Here is a 12,921-nt window from a genome sequence, read left to right as displayed (position 1 = left end):
TGCTATAGCAATACAAACAACAAATACAAAATAGTGAGTCATGCAGTCAAAATCATCTTATGTTTAAGGCAGAACCAGTCAAAAGTTTTTGTTTGCCAGGTTGTGGAGGTTGACCTGCAGTGGGAAACAGGAGTTAGAGGCAGGTTCTTGCTCTACCTGCCCCCATGTTTCAGGGTTTTGCTAAAATATTTCAATTTAAGGCCCTTCAGTTAAAGAAAGAATTTTTCCTAAATAAATGAGTTTAGTCACAAGTTCAGTTTGTGACTGAGCCAGGATCAGACACGAGATGAAAATATTGTGAAAAGCTTACAATTGCTGTAAGTACTCATTCAGGTCTGCTCAGTATGATGTGCAGGTCTCTAATGTCTCACTGACATGAAGGCTTCAAAGTAACACTGAAAACTGAAGTGTGACACTAGCTGGCTTGCATGAGATCCTTTCCCACAGAGCAACAGCCTGGCTTCAGGGAGAGACATTTCTCAGTGGCTGTCCATGCACAGACACTGACACTTCAGTTACTGTAGGTTACTGGGGCAGGACAATCTCCAGCAACACAGGCTACCAAGAGCAATTTGAACTGCATTTACTTCCTACTGATCAGCAGCCCAAGCATGATGACTAGTTACTCATCTTCCAAGGGGGTTGCTGCCTGCAAGATACCTAAAAGTAATCAGAAATAAAAAAACCCCACCCTCTTATTGCTCCAAGATGTCAGCCATGGTAAAACACTTCATAGTCAGAGATCAATTTTGTACTGCAAGAATAAAGCCTCTCTGTGCCCAAGACAGCTTTTAGGGAGGGCAAGTGCAGAACAAGTCCCACAGGAACCAATTTCTGTCTTTCCTCAGCTCTAGGCACTTGCACACAGAGAACCACCTATGTTTACAAAACAAACTATTACCACTGTGACTCTATGGACTACCTCAAAGTGACAGTAAATATAAGGGCCTTGTGATAGACTGTAGAACCTAACATTGCTCGTGTGGGGCTGAATTTGTCTGACCCTTGAGAAAAGGGAAAAACAACACTCACCCCCCTAGCCCCCCTCCCCATCAAATAAACCCCCACCTGCAGGGAGGGGAGGAATCATTCACTTCTCAGGCTAACTGTAAAGGGGAAAGACAGACACGAGTAACTGTGAGAACTTCCCCAGGATCCTGGGACCCTGGCAAAGGGAAACTAGCCAGATGTCACGCTGGCAAAGCGATCAAAGGAGAGCAGTAAATACAAGTCATCTGGTAACAGCACTGTAGCACTGACCAGAGGCCTGGACATAACAGAGAAACACAGCTGAAAGTACACATAGTCACTGTTATCAGCCCTGTGCATGAACAATTATTTTCCATCCAGGCATTTATATACTGTTTACTGTGCCCAGCCATTCAAGATGTTAAGCAAATGCCCATTATACAAATCAAGTCTTTATTTGTACTTCATCTGCTATAAAAAACATATCTGTGATTTGTTACTGCTGTATCACACTGAGCATGCACAGATATATCAGAAAAGAGGGATGGGAGTTGCCTCTGCTCCGATTTCATGGTACTGAGAGCAAACCCAGTCATTTTGTTCTCTGTGCATTCAGCACCTAGCACAATGGAGCCTCAGTGCAGGGCTGTGACTCCTATGCTCTATGATGCAAATAATCAATCATTTAACATTCCCAGACCTCTGCAAGACTTCCAGCATCTAAAAATAACTTGAATATTCTGTCTAAGTCACCAAAAGTGCCTAGGTCAGTTTGGGTTGTGGGCACTCACGAGTCTTTAAAAAAAAAATCAGTAGTGCTAATTCCTCATCTCCAACAAAAGCATACACACAGGAGAGGTAAAAAAAAAGCCCACTAATCTGTTGAGCCTTTTTCCCTAGCCATTACAGGCAGAGCAGTAATGTCTGTAACACTCTCCTTGTACGTGCTACCAAAGAATACAAGAGAGGCTTTGAAACGAGTCCTTTTGCAGTCAGCTTTGCCCAGATCAGAGCTCTGGACAGCAAGCCTGAGTGCATTTATGCAGTTCACAGGCACTGCTGGGGTCGACACCACAAGAAGGCACAGAGCTGCTTAATTAATTGCTCCCTTTCTGTGACTGTATTTCCCTCTGCCTAGTTCTCTGGGAAAATTTGAGAGCTTAATGTGGAGGCCAAGAGAATACCCACAGTACTCCTTCCAACACACTGAAATGCATCAAAAGCCAGGGCCCCATCCTGCAAATCGCTGAGCTTTCTCACCCCAGCCCAGTGAAGGGCCCAGCCACTTTTAGCTACAGGCTCCCAGGAGTCCCTCTGGACACCAAAGCAGTACCTGGAAGTGTTGCTGGGACACAGCCATCCTCTGCATGGATAGGGGTGGCTCACTGCTGCACGGGCCACACTTGTGTTTTCCGCCCTATGAACAGCCAGGAAGGGAGAAACTTCCCCCCTTTCACCTTTATTTCACACACTACTAAAACAGTCTCCAGAAGCAGCCACCTTTGGGAGCTCTCTGCCATGCAGAATGAAAGCTCATTTTGTTCGAGTTCATTGACACTTCATTACAGAGGAAGTGAGAGGAACCAATAGAGAAGTAATAAGTATCCGTACCCAAAGCTGCTTCAAATCATTCTTTTAATTAAACTCATGCAATGTTTGTAGGCCTCAGCATCTCTGCCTTACTGGCACCTTTTATGGCGCAATCCAAATAGAATTAATTGTGCTGTTGGTTCCCAAGCCAGGAAAGGATTGTGCTCCTTTTCTGAGCCAGGACTCCACACTGCTACCAAGGTAATAAAGACTTATTTGTGCTGTCGAACCAAGGGCATATAACTCTGAACAAGGCTATTAATCAAGAAGATGCAATCCCTGCACAGTCAGCTTACAACCAATGCCAAGGTCACACCACACAGTAGTGACACAGCTGGAGGCAGAAGCTGGTTCCTGTGACTCAGGGCTAAGCACTAAACCACACCAGTACACACAAGGAGCAAAGATGTTTCTCAAAACTTCATCACCCCTGTAATTTCTGCTGTAAGCCATAAAAATACACTACCAACATGGCAGAGGGGGAAGAATTCATTTTCATGCTGCTGTCGCTGTCACCCCAAAATACAGCACGTGCATTGATTACTCTGGCACTATCTGCAGGGACAAGTTAAGCTGAACAGTGACTTGTGCCAAATCTCATCTTTGGCCATGCTAAATGAATACAGCATGTAACCCTTCAACACAGGGTGCTCCCTTGCACTATAATCCACCAACTCCTCCCTGCCATACACATACTAAAATCTAGATTGCAAGAAAATCTACAAACAGTAACTTCTAACCCAAACACAAAAGAACACACAGTGTCAGCAGAGAGGGAGAAACCCTCAGCAAGGTGACCCCGAAGCCCAGGAGTTTATCTACCCATTGTCCTATCTCTTAGGAAAGGAAGAAGTTAATAAGTGAGCCATCTGATTTAATTCCAGTCTGTCCTGGCATGACCATATTAATTTTGAGCATGGAGGACCTGCCTGCTCCACTGAAATAAGCAGGTGACTGTGCTCAGCTGCCAGGATGCACCAGTTAGCTGCAGTGCTTGACCTGAACATGAATGGGATTGTTCAGGGATGCTGAAATTTTTATTTTGAAAGATGCTCTGGCCCTGTGCACAAAACCACATACACAAGCAACCATACAAAATATCAGCCCAATGTTTCCTGGGTCTAGTTTTTGGAGAAGCTGGAAGCCCAGAGCTCCTAATGATGATAGTGAGGTACAGATGCCCAGCAGTGGGGACAAGAGACAGAATATTTTTGAGCTTATTTTTGAGAATAATCCTTGAGCTAGGTAGACTGTGTTAAAAAATACTTGTCAGAGTTGGACAGCAATATCTGGGTTTTAACCTCAGTGCAAAAATAATGCTCCCATTACTGTTGTCTGGTGGCTTGTATTCTACCCAATGAAAATATACATTTCTGTTGAAAAGGCAGCAGAAGGGGCTGAATTTTACCCAGAAAAATGAGTTTTTAAAGACTCCTCACAGGCCATTTCTGCTTGCCCTCTGGGGAAATGCAGATGAGAAAAGCTGCATCTTGACAAGGATTTTTGTAGCAGTATGTGAGGCTCAGGCCTGGGCAGCAGAGCTGGTGTGCTGAGTGCTGAGGTTTTGGCTCATGCTGCGACGAGATGGGACCATACTTCCTTTTGTAAGCAGCCAAAAATAAATACATAAATTAAAAAAAAAGAAAGCTGTCTAAGTTCCCAGACAGGGACTGGGAAGTGCCAACTTCCCCCTGCAGCCAGTCAGAGTGAAGCAATGCAGCAGCTTCTCTCGCTGCAACTTCCAAAGGGCAGGGATCCATGATGCCCGCGAGGTTGCATGTGCACAGCACCCTCCTGCCACGCTCCAGGACCTGCTCTCCCCTTGCCACAGCCTCTGCTCCAGCTTCAGCGGCACAAAACAGAAGATGGGACAAGGATCCTTCCCAGGTCATCCCCCTCTGCTTGGATATGATCCAGGCACACTCGAGTAATTAACAACAAAGTGTTATATACCCTAATTATCTGGCAAAGCACTCAGAAGTTTGTTTATTAAACCTCTCAGCAGAGCTAGACACTGGATTGTTAGTCTACAGATGGCAGGAGAACACGGGAAAACTGAGACAAAGGACATTAAGAGTTACTCAGAGCCATACAAGTCATCTGCTCCAGGCTGAAAGACCTCATCAGCCTGGGTCCTCCACCCTTCTATGCAAGTGTTGTTCTTCATTGTCAGTGGAGTCTTGCTCTGTCCTAGTTTTGATATTATTGTTTCTAATTAAAGTCAATAAAATGGTTGATTAGCAATGAAAACTCAAGCTGGGTTGATGAAAGCCACCAGAGTAGTTGAGGATTTATTCAAATAATCATTTCCCATTCTCTAGCTAACAGAGATATTCTACAAAGGAGTGATACAAAATGTTCTAAAGATTTAAATAAAGCAGGTAGCTAAAATGTTTTTCAAACTTAATCATCCCATTGACTCCTACTCTAAGGCATTAAAATACATTACCAACACGCTGGGAGGGAACAACTGGGTTAAATCTTTTTCCTTTCAAAGTGGAAAAAACCCATGTTCTATAAAAATTGCATTATAACAGCCAGGAAGAGGATAATTAATTTTAATTTTTTTTCATTTTTTCAGATGAGCATTGGTTATATGAGTTCTGCAAGTATAAATCACAACACAAAAAAGCATCAGTGGGTGCATTACTGAGCAAAGGGAGTCATGGTTCAGGCCACATTCCAAAGTTTGGGTGTAACTATTTAAAACCTCCAAAGCCTCAAATTCTACAGTAACTAAACAAAGTAAGCAACTGTATAAAAAAAATTACTAAAATCCATATAAAATGCAACATGTTACAGCTGACTACAACACGTATCTATATTCTATTCTACTTTAGTACAATGGCAGCAAATCGAAGAACTTCAGGGCATGTGCTAATGGATTTGTGCATCTATTTCAAGGAAAGCTGTGGGAGCAAATAGGGTTGAAGTTGCCTGACTTCACATCTCGTCCTGGAGCCATCTCCTGAGGCATAGAGTCTCCTTGAGAAGCAGGAGCTGCAGCCTGGACACAAGGCAGGTTCATGCTCTCACAGGGTATTAAGTTTGCCAAGGTGTTGTTTTGCCACTGATGGTGAGCTGAGCTGCCCACAGGCTTCTTGCCTGCCTCAGTCACAAAGTAAAATAAGTTTCCAGGAGTCACCACAAACGTGGCTACTATGGCAGAGGAACATGTGGGCAGAGAGTTGTGACAGCCAGTACTGTCACTCACAAAGCCACAGCTTCTTAAACCCCTGCAGCTCTCACAGCATTGTCCAGGCACACGGGTGCAGTGGAGCTGCAGGGCCCCCCACACATGTGGATGCTGGGTTCTCCTGCCACAGACCCTACAGCACCTACCACTGACTGGAACAGGGATGATCAGGTATTCAGAGAAGGAAAAGGGACTATGCACTCGATTCAAGACACATACTGGTTCAACTTAGCTTACCTGTAAAATGAGGACCAAGAATTTCAGCTGTGGACACGTTTCACCAGATGAGCATAAAACTGTCTCTTCTCCTGCTCCCTGCACTTGATTTTTACAGCAAGGATATAAGACAAAGAACACATAGTCCAAGACTGCAGGGATTGCATTCAACCCTGCCTGTGAGGATCCCAGAACATGGCTCAACTGCAGCTAACCTCAGCACACACTCACCATGCTTGCTAGCAGATTACCTGCTTTCCCTCCCCAAAATGTGGAGATGAAAAAAGGACCAACAGTATATCCATGTGGCTGTAAAGCTCCAACTAGCCAAGCAACTCTAGACTCACTGTTGTACCTACAGAGTTGATGTATTTGGCCTCCCAGTAATACAAAGTCATTAACAATCACTGCAGCAGTCATGAACCAGACTGAAGTATGCAGTAATTGATTAAAACCAGACATGTCACGGTTGCTTTTTATAGATCCAATTAAGTGTCAGCCTAATTAATGGAAGTTAGTGCACTAATTATAAGAGTCTGCATTATGACTCAGACTCAAACAAATGTTGTGCAAGACATGTCAAAAAATTTTTTTCAGACATCCAAGATAAATAGTTACACTTATTTTTGTTACTTCTTAGCAACAGGAATGTTATACAACTGGACATCATTCCTGCAGCTGCATTCAGAAGAATTTAAAATTGTACAGTGTAGAGCAAATATTTGTTTAAAGACAATGTAATCTGTGTCATCATTAGCAAGTCATTTTGGAATAAAATTTTAAGAGCGTGTGTTGCCAGACTGCTGAGAATGAAGCCTTTTTTATGGAAGGCAGCCTCAAACACATCTCTTTTGAGCTCTGCAGTGTTTTCTTGAACATCAAAATGACAGCTCTCTCTCATTCTCCACGCTTTGAAAAACACTGAAGTACTGGCATTTTAAAAGTGAGATCAGTGTGATTTTAGTACCTTCTGCAAACAACAGGAAATTCACTGAGTTCAGCTCTCTACAAACTCAGGCAGACACAGCCAAAATAGTCTGGATGACTGAAATGCTTTTTAGATCCTCTCTGCAACCTGCAAAACCAGTTGTAGGATTGCAGAGAACATCTGGATTAGGCAGAAGAGCAGCAGAATAGATGACGGTTTAGCAATCAAGGGGATGTGCTTGAGGAGAGAGGGATTAATTATGCTGCATCTAAACCAAGCTTGATAAGTAGATGTTAGCAGGCAGAAGTCTGAATAAAAGGCTGAGATTTTAAGCTAGCAGGAAAAAATAAGTCCTGGGGATGTTGAACTGAAATTCAACTAGAGAGATAATTATCTCAGCTAGAGAGATAATTCACCAAGATGGTATTGTGCCTGAAATAGGTGGAGAGGACAATGAGAACAAAGGCAAGGAAAAAACTTAGAAGAAGAAAATTACTTGGGCTGGAAGGGACCTCAGGAGGTCATTGGTTCAGTCTTCTGTTCAAAGCAGGGGCAGCAAGAAGGCCAGACCAGCTCAAGGCTCCACCTAGCTGCGTTTCTGATGAAGAGCACAGAGTTTCTCTCATCAATCTTGTTCAATGCTTGACTGATTTCTCCATTATTTTCCCCTCTATGTCCACTGAGAACTTCACTTCTCTCAACTTATCCCCACTGCTGATTTCTCCACTATTTTCCCCCCTATGTCCACTGAGAACTTCACTTTTCTCAATTTATCCCCACTGCTTCTTGTCCTCCTGTCATTCATCACTGCAAGAAGTGGGTCTGTCTTTGGAGAACCTCCTTGCAGATCCTAACAGGCTGCTATAAGGTTGCCTCTCAGCCTTTTAGCCATTTGCAGGGAACTTCAACACAATGTGAGATGAACAAGAGAGGAGAAACCTAGTGAGGGCCTGATAAGAGAGAAAAGAAACAGGGCTAAGGAGGGCAAGGAATGATGAGATAACATATGCTGCCAATTAGGGAGGGGATAGCTCCCAGAAGTTTTAAGAAAAGCAATTTTATTTAAGCTCATGATGCAAAAGGCAGAACAGACAGGGCCTGGGATGAAGTGTGGCACAAGGGAAAAACATTGATGTTAAACTATTAACAAGAAGGGCTGAAAAGAGAGGAGCATGTACAGCCTGTGGGAAAGGAGAATAAAAAAAATAATTACTGCAGCCAGTGAGCTGTACTTCTTTACAACAAATGACTTTGGCTGTCTCCAGTATGGTTCTGAATCATCTTCAGCTGTCACAGACCCTCCAGCCCAGTTCAGGTCCCCAAGGGGGCTTTTGTCCTCGCCAGAGGATTGGGGGCAAGGAATACCACATGGACTTCACAGCAAACCAATGACATTTCAAACCAGATATGAGGACACAGACAGCCCTATACTTGTACCACACACACTGGCTACTGACTCATCGGAGACTGAGGAGACCGAAGGGGAGAGCTCTATTACTGAATAAAGACTTTTCTGGAGACCTTAAAAAGCCCATGGATTTACAGCAGCTGACAATGATTCAGACATGCTGAGCAGACAACCTAGATGCTGTCATTGCTGAGGCACAATGAAACGAGAAGTTGTGCCAAGTAGGCCGTGTGTGTCACACTGAGAGACAAGATGAACTCCTCTGACCTTGCCTTCAGTAACAAGCACACATAGCACAGCAGACGGTCAATAAACGCAGGAACATCTCTCTTCCCACTTTTCCTCAAAGAAAAAACTCATCAACTATAAATGGCTCACTGCTCTCTCCTGTGATCAGGAATAGCATCCCAAGTAACCCTGCCATGAAACAGCCCTAGACAACACACAAGCATGGGCATTCAGGTCTGCAGATAAACTCTCTGCAAGGACACAGAAGATGTGATTCCAGACTCATCTGGTAAGTCTCCTCCATACCTCCCTTTCCAGCCTTTTCCAGCCACAGCTTGGAGGTTGCTTATGAGCTCTGTAAAGCTAAAAGCTAACCCCAAAATTACATGACTGCCTACTTGACCTTCTGCTCCCCTTCTACGTACACCTCTCCCAGGACAAATTCCTACCTGCCTCTCACACCTCTCCTGCTCCACCTCTACTTTCTAATGGACTTAAGCAGGATCTGTCCCTCTCCCAAGTCCCAGAAGTCACAAGAGAATATGGTCAAGACTGGATGGGGAAGGTTCTCCTCAGCATTTCTATCTCAGTCTCCTCCCACAAATTCTCAGGAACAAAGTGTTCTCGAGAGCCTTAAGACTACAACACTTAACATTATATCTAAGCTAAAGTAATTTTTGATGACTAGATAATTTTATAGATGTGAAGAATTTAGTCTGGCTAAAACAAAGGGTAAATTTCATGGAATCAAATCCAAAACAGATAAATCTTTACTGTTTTACCTGATTTGTTTATTGGGAAGACCAGAATATTTCCATTTTGGAGGTGGAAAACTCACTTTTTACTACTCTAAGACTAAGAGTGAAAGTCTCAAGTCTGTCAAAGAGAAAGTTCTCTTTTTTAATGGGTTTGGTCTTCATCTACACTGAATTTTCCCAATAAATTAACTAAATTAGTACACTGAGTAGCTGGCATGAAATCAGGGCAACAACCCTTATCTGAAGGCACATTTTTCTGAGCAGTTGCAATGTGGATTCTCCTCAGACATGGTACTTCAGCCAAACCACTGCTGGCCAACTGGACTGCTGATAGAGCTTGTCAGAGACCAGACCTCAGGCAAGTATCACTGCAGTTGTTTGCCATGTACCAAGGAGGGCTCATAATGAACTTATGGTGACTTTAAAAACACTTTTAAAGTGATCAGTTATTGTGGAGTGGAAACCTTCTGAAAATGGGAGGGATAAAATCCTAGCTTTGGAAAATGTGAACTTTAAAGATTGGCCTTTTCATCTGGGAGTTCTGACCTGTCTTTCTAATAGTGTTTGCTGTTCATGCCTGAATATGCAATGCTGAGAATCAGTACTGGAGTTTTTCTATGTAATCACTGTAGCACAGTTTATTGGCTGCTGATAAATAGCTGCAATGAAATTGTTCAAAGGGCAATTTTTGCATACAAATCAAAACATATAAATTTTTTCAGAAATCTCTTTTCTGCCTGGTTTGTTCTCCCTGAGTGACATGGTCTCTTCTCAGACCAGCTCAATGTCTGCAATATGCAGAAACACTCAAGCTAGACATTCTTGATAGACAGGGTGTTTCTCATGAGGTGCCCTGCCTGCTGTGGCCAAAGCACAGGTCACTTGGCAGCAGATATTAGCTGTGTCATCTCAGATATTAGCTGGGGCAAGTTTTGTTTAATTGAAGGGGGAGAGATTTTGATCCCTGGAAAATGAGATGGCATGGGTTTGTATGTGTTAGACTTATTTGACTGTCATGCATTGTGACCTTTACTGAAAGATGTAATTCAAGTAAGTCCAAAGAAGGAACGTGGATTCTAATGATCAACCTGAAATACAATCTCACTCTATTACATCAGGCTGTACCCCTTAAATAGTACACAGCCTGCTCTAAGATAAAGCTAAACTCAGCAGATTACTTGTCTGGTAAATACTTTTTCCATTGATATCACTCAGATGTACCTTGCTCTCTAAGGATGGATAAATAAAAAAATCAATGCTTTTCAGCATACAGTACATTACAGCTTCATGTTCCTATTTTACAGTAGTGTGTTGTTCTTACAGACATTTTGAATAAATCTAGGGCCATCTAAATTTAGATGTGTTTACTCATAATGGAGCATAGCTGTTCTGGGAACCCGCTCCTTTTATTTTTACTTTATTTAAGTACATTGAGTTTTTGAGGCCTGCAGCTCAAATGGTATTGAATCCCTTCAGTCTTCAAAAATAAATGAAGTTCTTCTGGATGCAAAAGCACTGCACAGATACATCACACAGCATTAACTCTCTAGATGCTGTGAGGCCCTCCAGAGTATAGAATCATTCAATGGTCTTGGAAGTGACTCCAAAGACAATGTTGTTCTAACTCCCTGACCATGGGCAGGGACATCTTCCACTACCCCAGGTTGCTCAGAGCCCCACCCAACCTGGCCCTGAACACATCCAGGGATGGGACATGCATCCCTGGATGTGTTCAAGTTTCTCTGGTAAACGTGTGCCAGTGCCCACCACCCTCAAGTAAAGAATTGCTTCCTGATATCTAATTCAAACCTTTCCTCTTTCAATCTGAAGCCATTCCCCCTTGCCCTGTAACTCCATGCCCTTGTCCAAAGCCTCTCCTCAGTTCTCTTGTAGCCCCTCCAGTACTGGAAGGGGCTCTAAGGTCTCCCTGGAGCCTTCTCTTCTCCAAGCTGAACAATCCCAGCTCTCTCAGCCTGTGTCCACACAAGAGGTGCTCCAGCTCTCTCTCTAGGCTGGCCTCTCAGTACCCATCATCCAGCCACTGCCACTCAGTCCATTTCTGGCAGATACCTGATGGATACCAAAAATACCAGCTGGGAATATCCCACAGACAAAGACGAAAACTTCTCATTTTGCTCACCCTGCCATTACTTCCAAATGGAGCTGGCCAGAAACTGTCAGGAAGGCAGGCACATTGAAGAAATGGCTCTTTTCCACTGACTCCTTTTCCTCTCTTGATGTCTGTAACAATGAGGAACAAGTCAGACCATTGGTGTTTAAATAAAAAGCACAGCACGTGGCTTATTTTCCCTCTTTTCAAAGCATCAATTTTCACTTTCCTACCAAGATGAACAGAGAGGAGGAAGAGAAGAATCTCTATCATTTGTAGTTTGAAGCTTCATACAGCATTGCCTTTAAAATTCAATTTCAAGCCTGATAAGAAAATGGAGGAGTGTTTTCTGTGTCAGCCCCACTGACTTTCAGAAAAAGCTTTTAACAGAGTGTTATTTTCTTTTCACAGGGAAATGAATTTGTTTCCACTGGAAAAAGACAAACAGTAATAAAAAAAAAGCAATGCAATATCCTCTTAAGATTTGTTTGTTATTCAGTCTTTAAAAATAACTCAACTGAAAAAATATTAATTTGGAGACATCACAGCTTACATATTATATAGGCAGTGAAAAATAAACTGTGTTTCATTTCAGCTTTTGCATGCCTTTTTCAGGTCATCAGATATTTTAAGCACAAAAAATCTACAAGTAATAGAAAATTTAACAAGTTCAGTATTCCATTATGAAAAACCTCAAAAGAAAAAAAAGTCCCCAAGAGACAATAGGCACAGATTTTAAAAAAGACACACAAAAATTCATCTGAAAACAAGAATAACCTTTAATATTTACTGTGGGTGTCAAGTACTAGAACAGGTTGTCCAGAGAGGCTGTAAAGTCTCCATCTAGGGAGATATAAAAAACTGAGCAGCAGAGTACTGGCCAACTTGCTCCAGCTGACACTGTTTGAGCACAGTGAGATGGATTAGATGATCTCTAGAGGTCACAACTCAGTGACTTTTAAAGAAACACCAAGATAAATGATATTGTGTTTCAACATCTTGTATATTTCAATAACATCCCTGAGCCTTTGGCTCCTCCAAAGTTTAGGAGAAAAACAGAATGAAACTTCAAAGCTAATCTGAGGTCTGGCTGATCTACATTCACCTCCAAACAAATACTTTCTTCTGAAATAAGTTTGAAATACCCAAGGTGTAGCTCCTAGGAGTCATGGTGAGTGTTGCTAGTTCAGCTAAGTATGCCACTGCCACCAGCCACCCAACTCCCCAACTTGCTCTGTCACAGGGAGCCTTGTTCTCCAGTCTTTGATAGTCTACAACCTGCCATTTTTCTCTTATGAGCTTGAAGGTGTTGCTTTTGTTCTCAAAAAGCTCTGCTGCTCATCACAAAGATAAAACAGTGACTTCCAAAAACCTCAGATGACAAGGTAGTTTTATCTCTTCACAGCATCACACTGAAGAAAAGAGCAAGCTTGCCTTGTTCCACAAAGATCAATGAAAAGATGACAATTTGTGGCTCTAACCCCAGGACTGCTTCCTTTGTTTCAAAGGTTTTGTGGT

The 12,921-nt window shown here is 42.7% G+C and overlaps 1 protein-coding gene across 3 annotated transcripts in view; it reads right to left on the bottom strand.

The window, feature by feature from the left end:
• NARS2 (asparaginyl-tRNA synthetase 2, mitochondrial) overlaps window positions 1–12,921 on the bottom strand; it is a 48,884-nt gene that overhangs the window by 21,783 nt on the left and 14,180 nt on the right. For 2 of the 3 annotated variants that reach the window (XM_054654865.2, XM_077174084.1), the window contains exon 6: window positions 11,434–11,534. The exons of the other annotated variant lie outside the window; for it this stretch is intronic. In XM_054654865.2, the coding sequence (XP_054510840.2) occupies window positions 11,434–11,534 (101 nt within the window). The remainder of the gene's footprint in view (window positions 1–11,433; window positions 11,535–12,921) is intronic. 3 annotated transcript variants of the gene reach the window in all.

The sequence above is a fragment of the Agelaius phoeniceus genome, chromosome 2 (genome assembly GCF_051311805.1).
Source record: "Agelaius phoeniceus isolate bAgePho1 chromosome 2, bAgePho1.hap1, whole genome shotgun sequence".
Classification (NCBI taxonomy): domain Eukaryota; kingdom Metazoa; phylum Chordata; class Aves; order Passeriformes; family Icteridae; genus Agelaius; species Agelaius phoeniceus.
The sequence above is the reverse complement of the archived record's forward strand: the minus strand, read 5'-3'. Positions and strand labels throughout refer to the sequence as shown.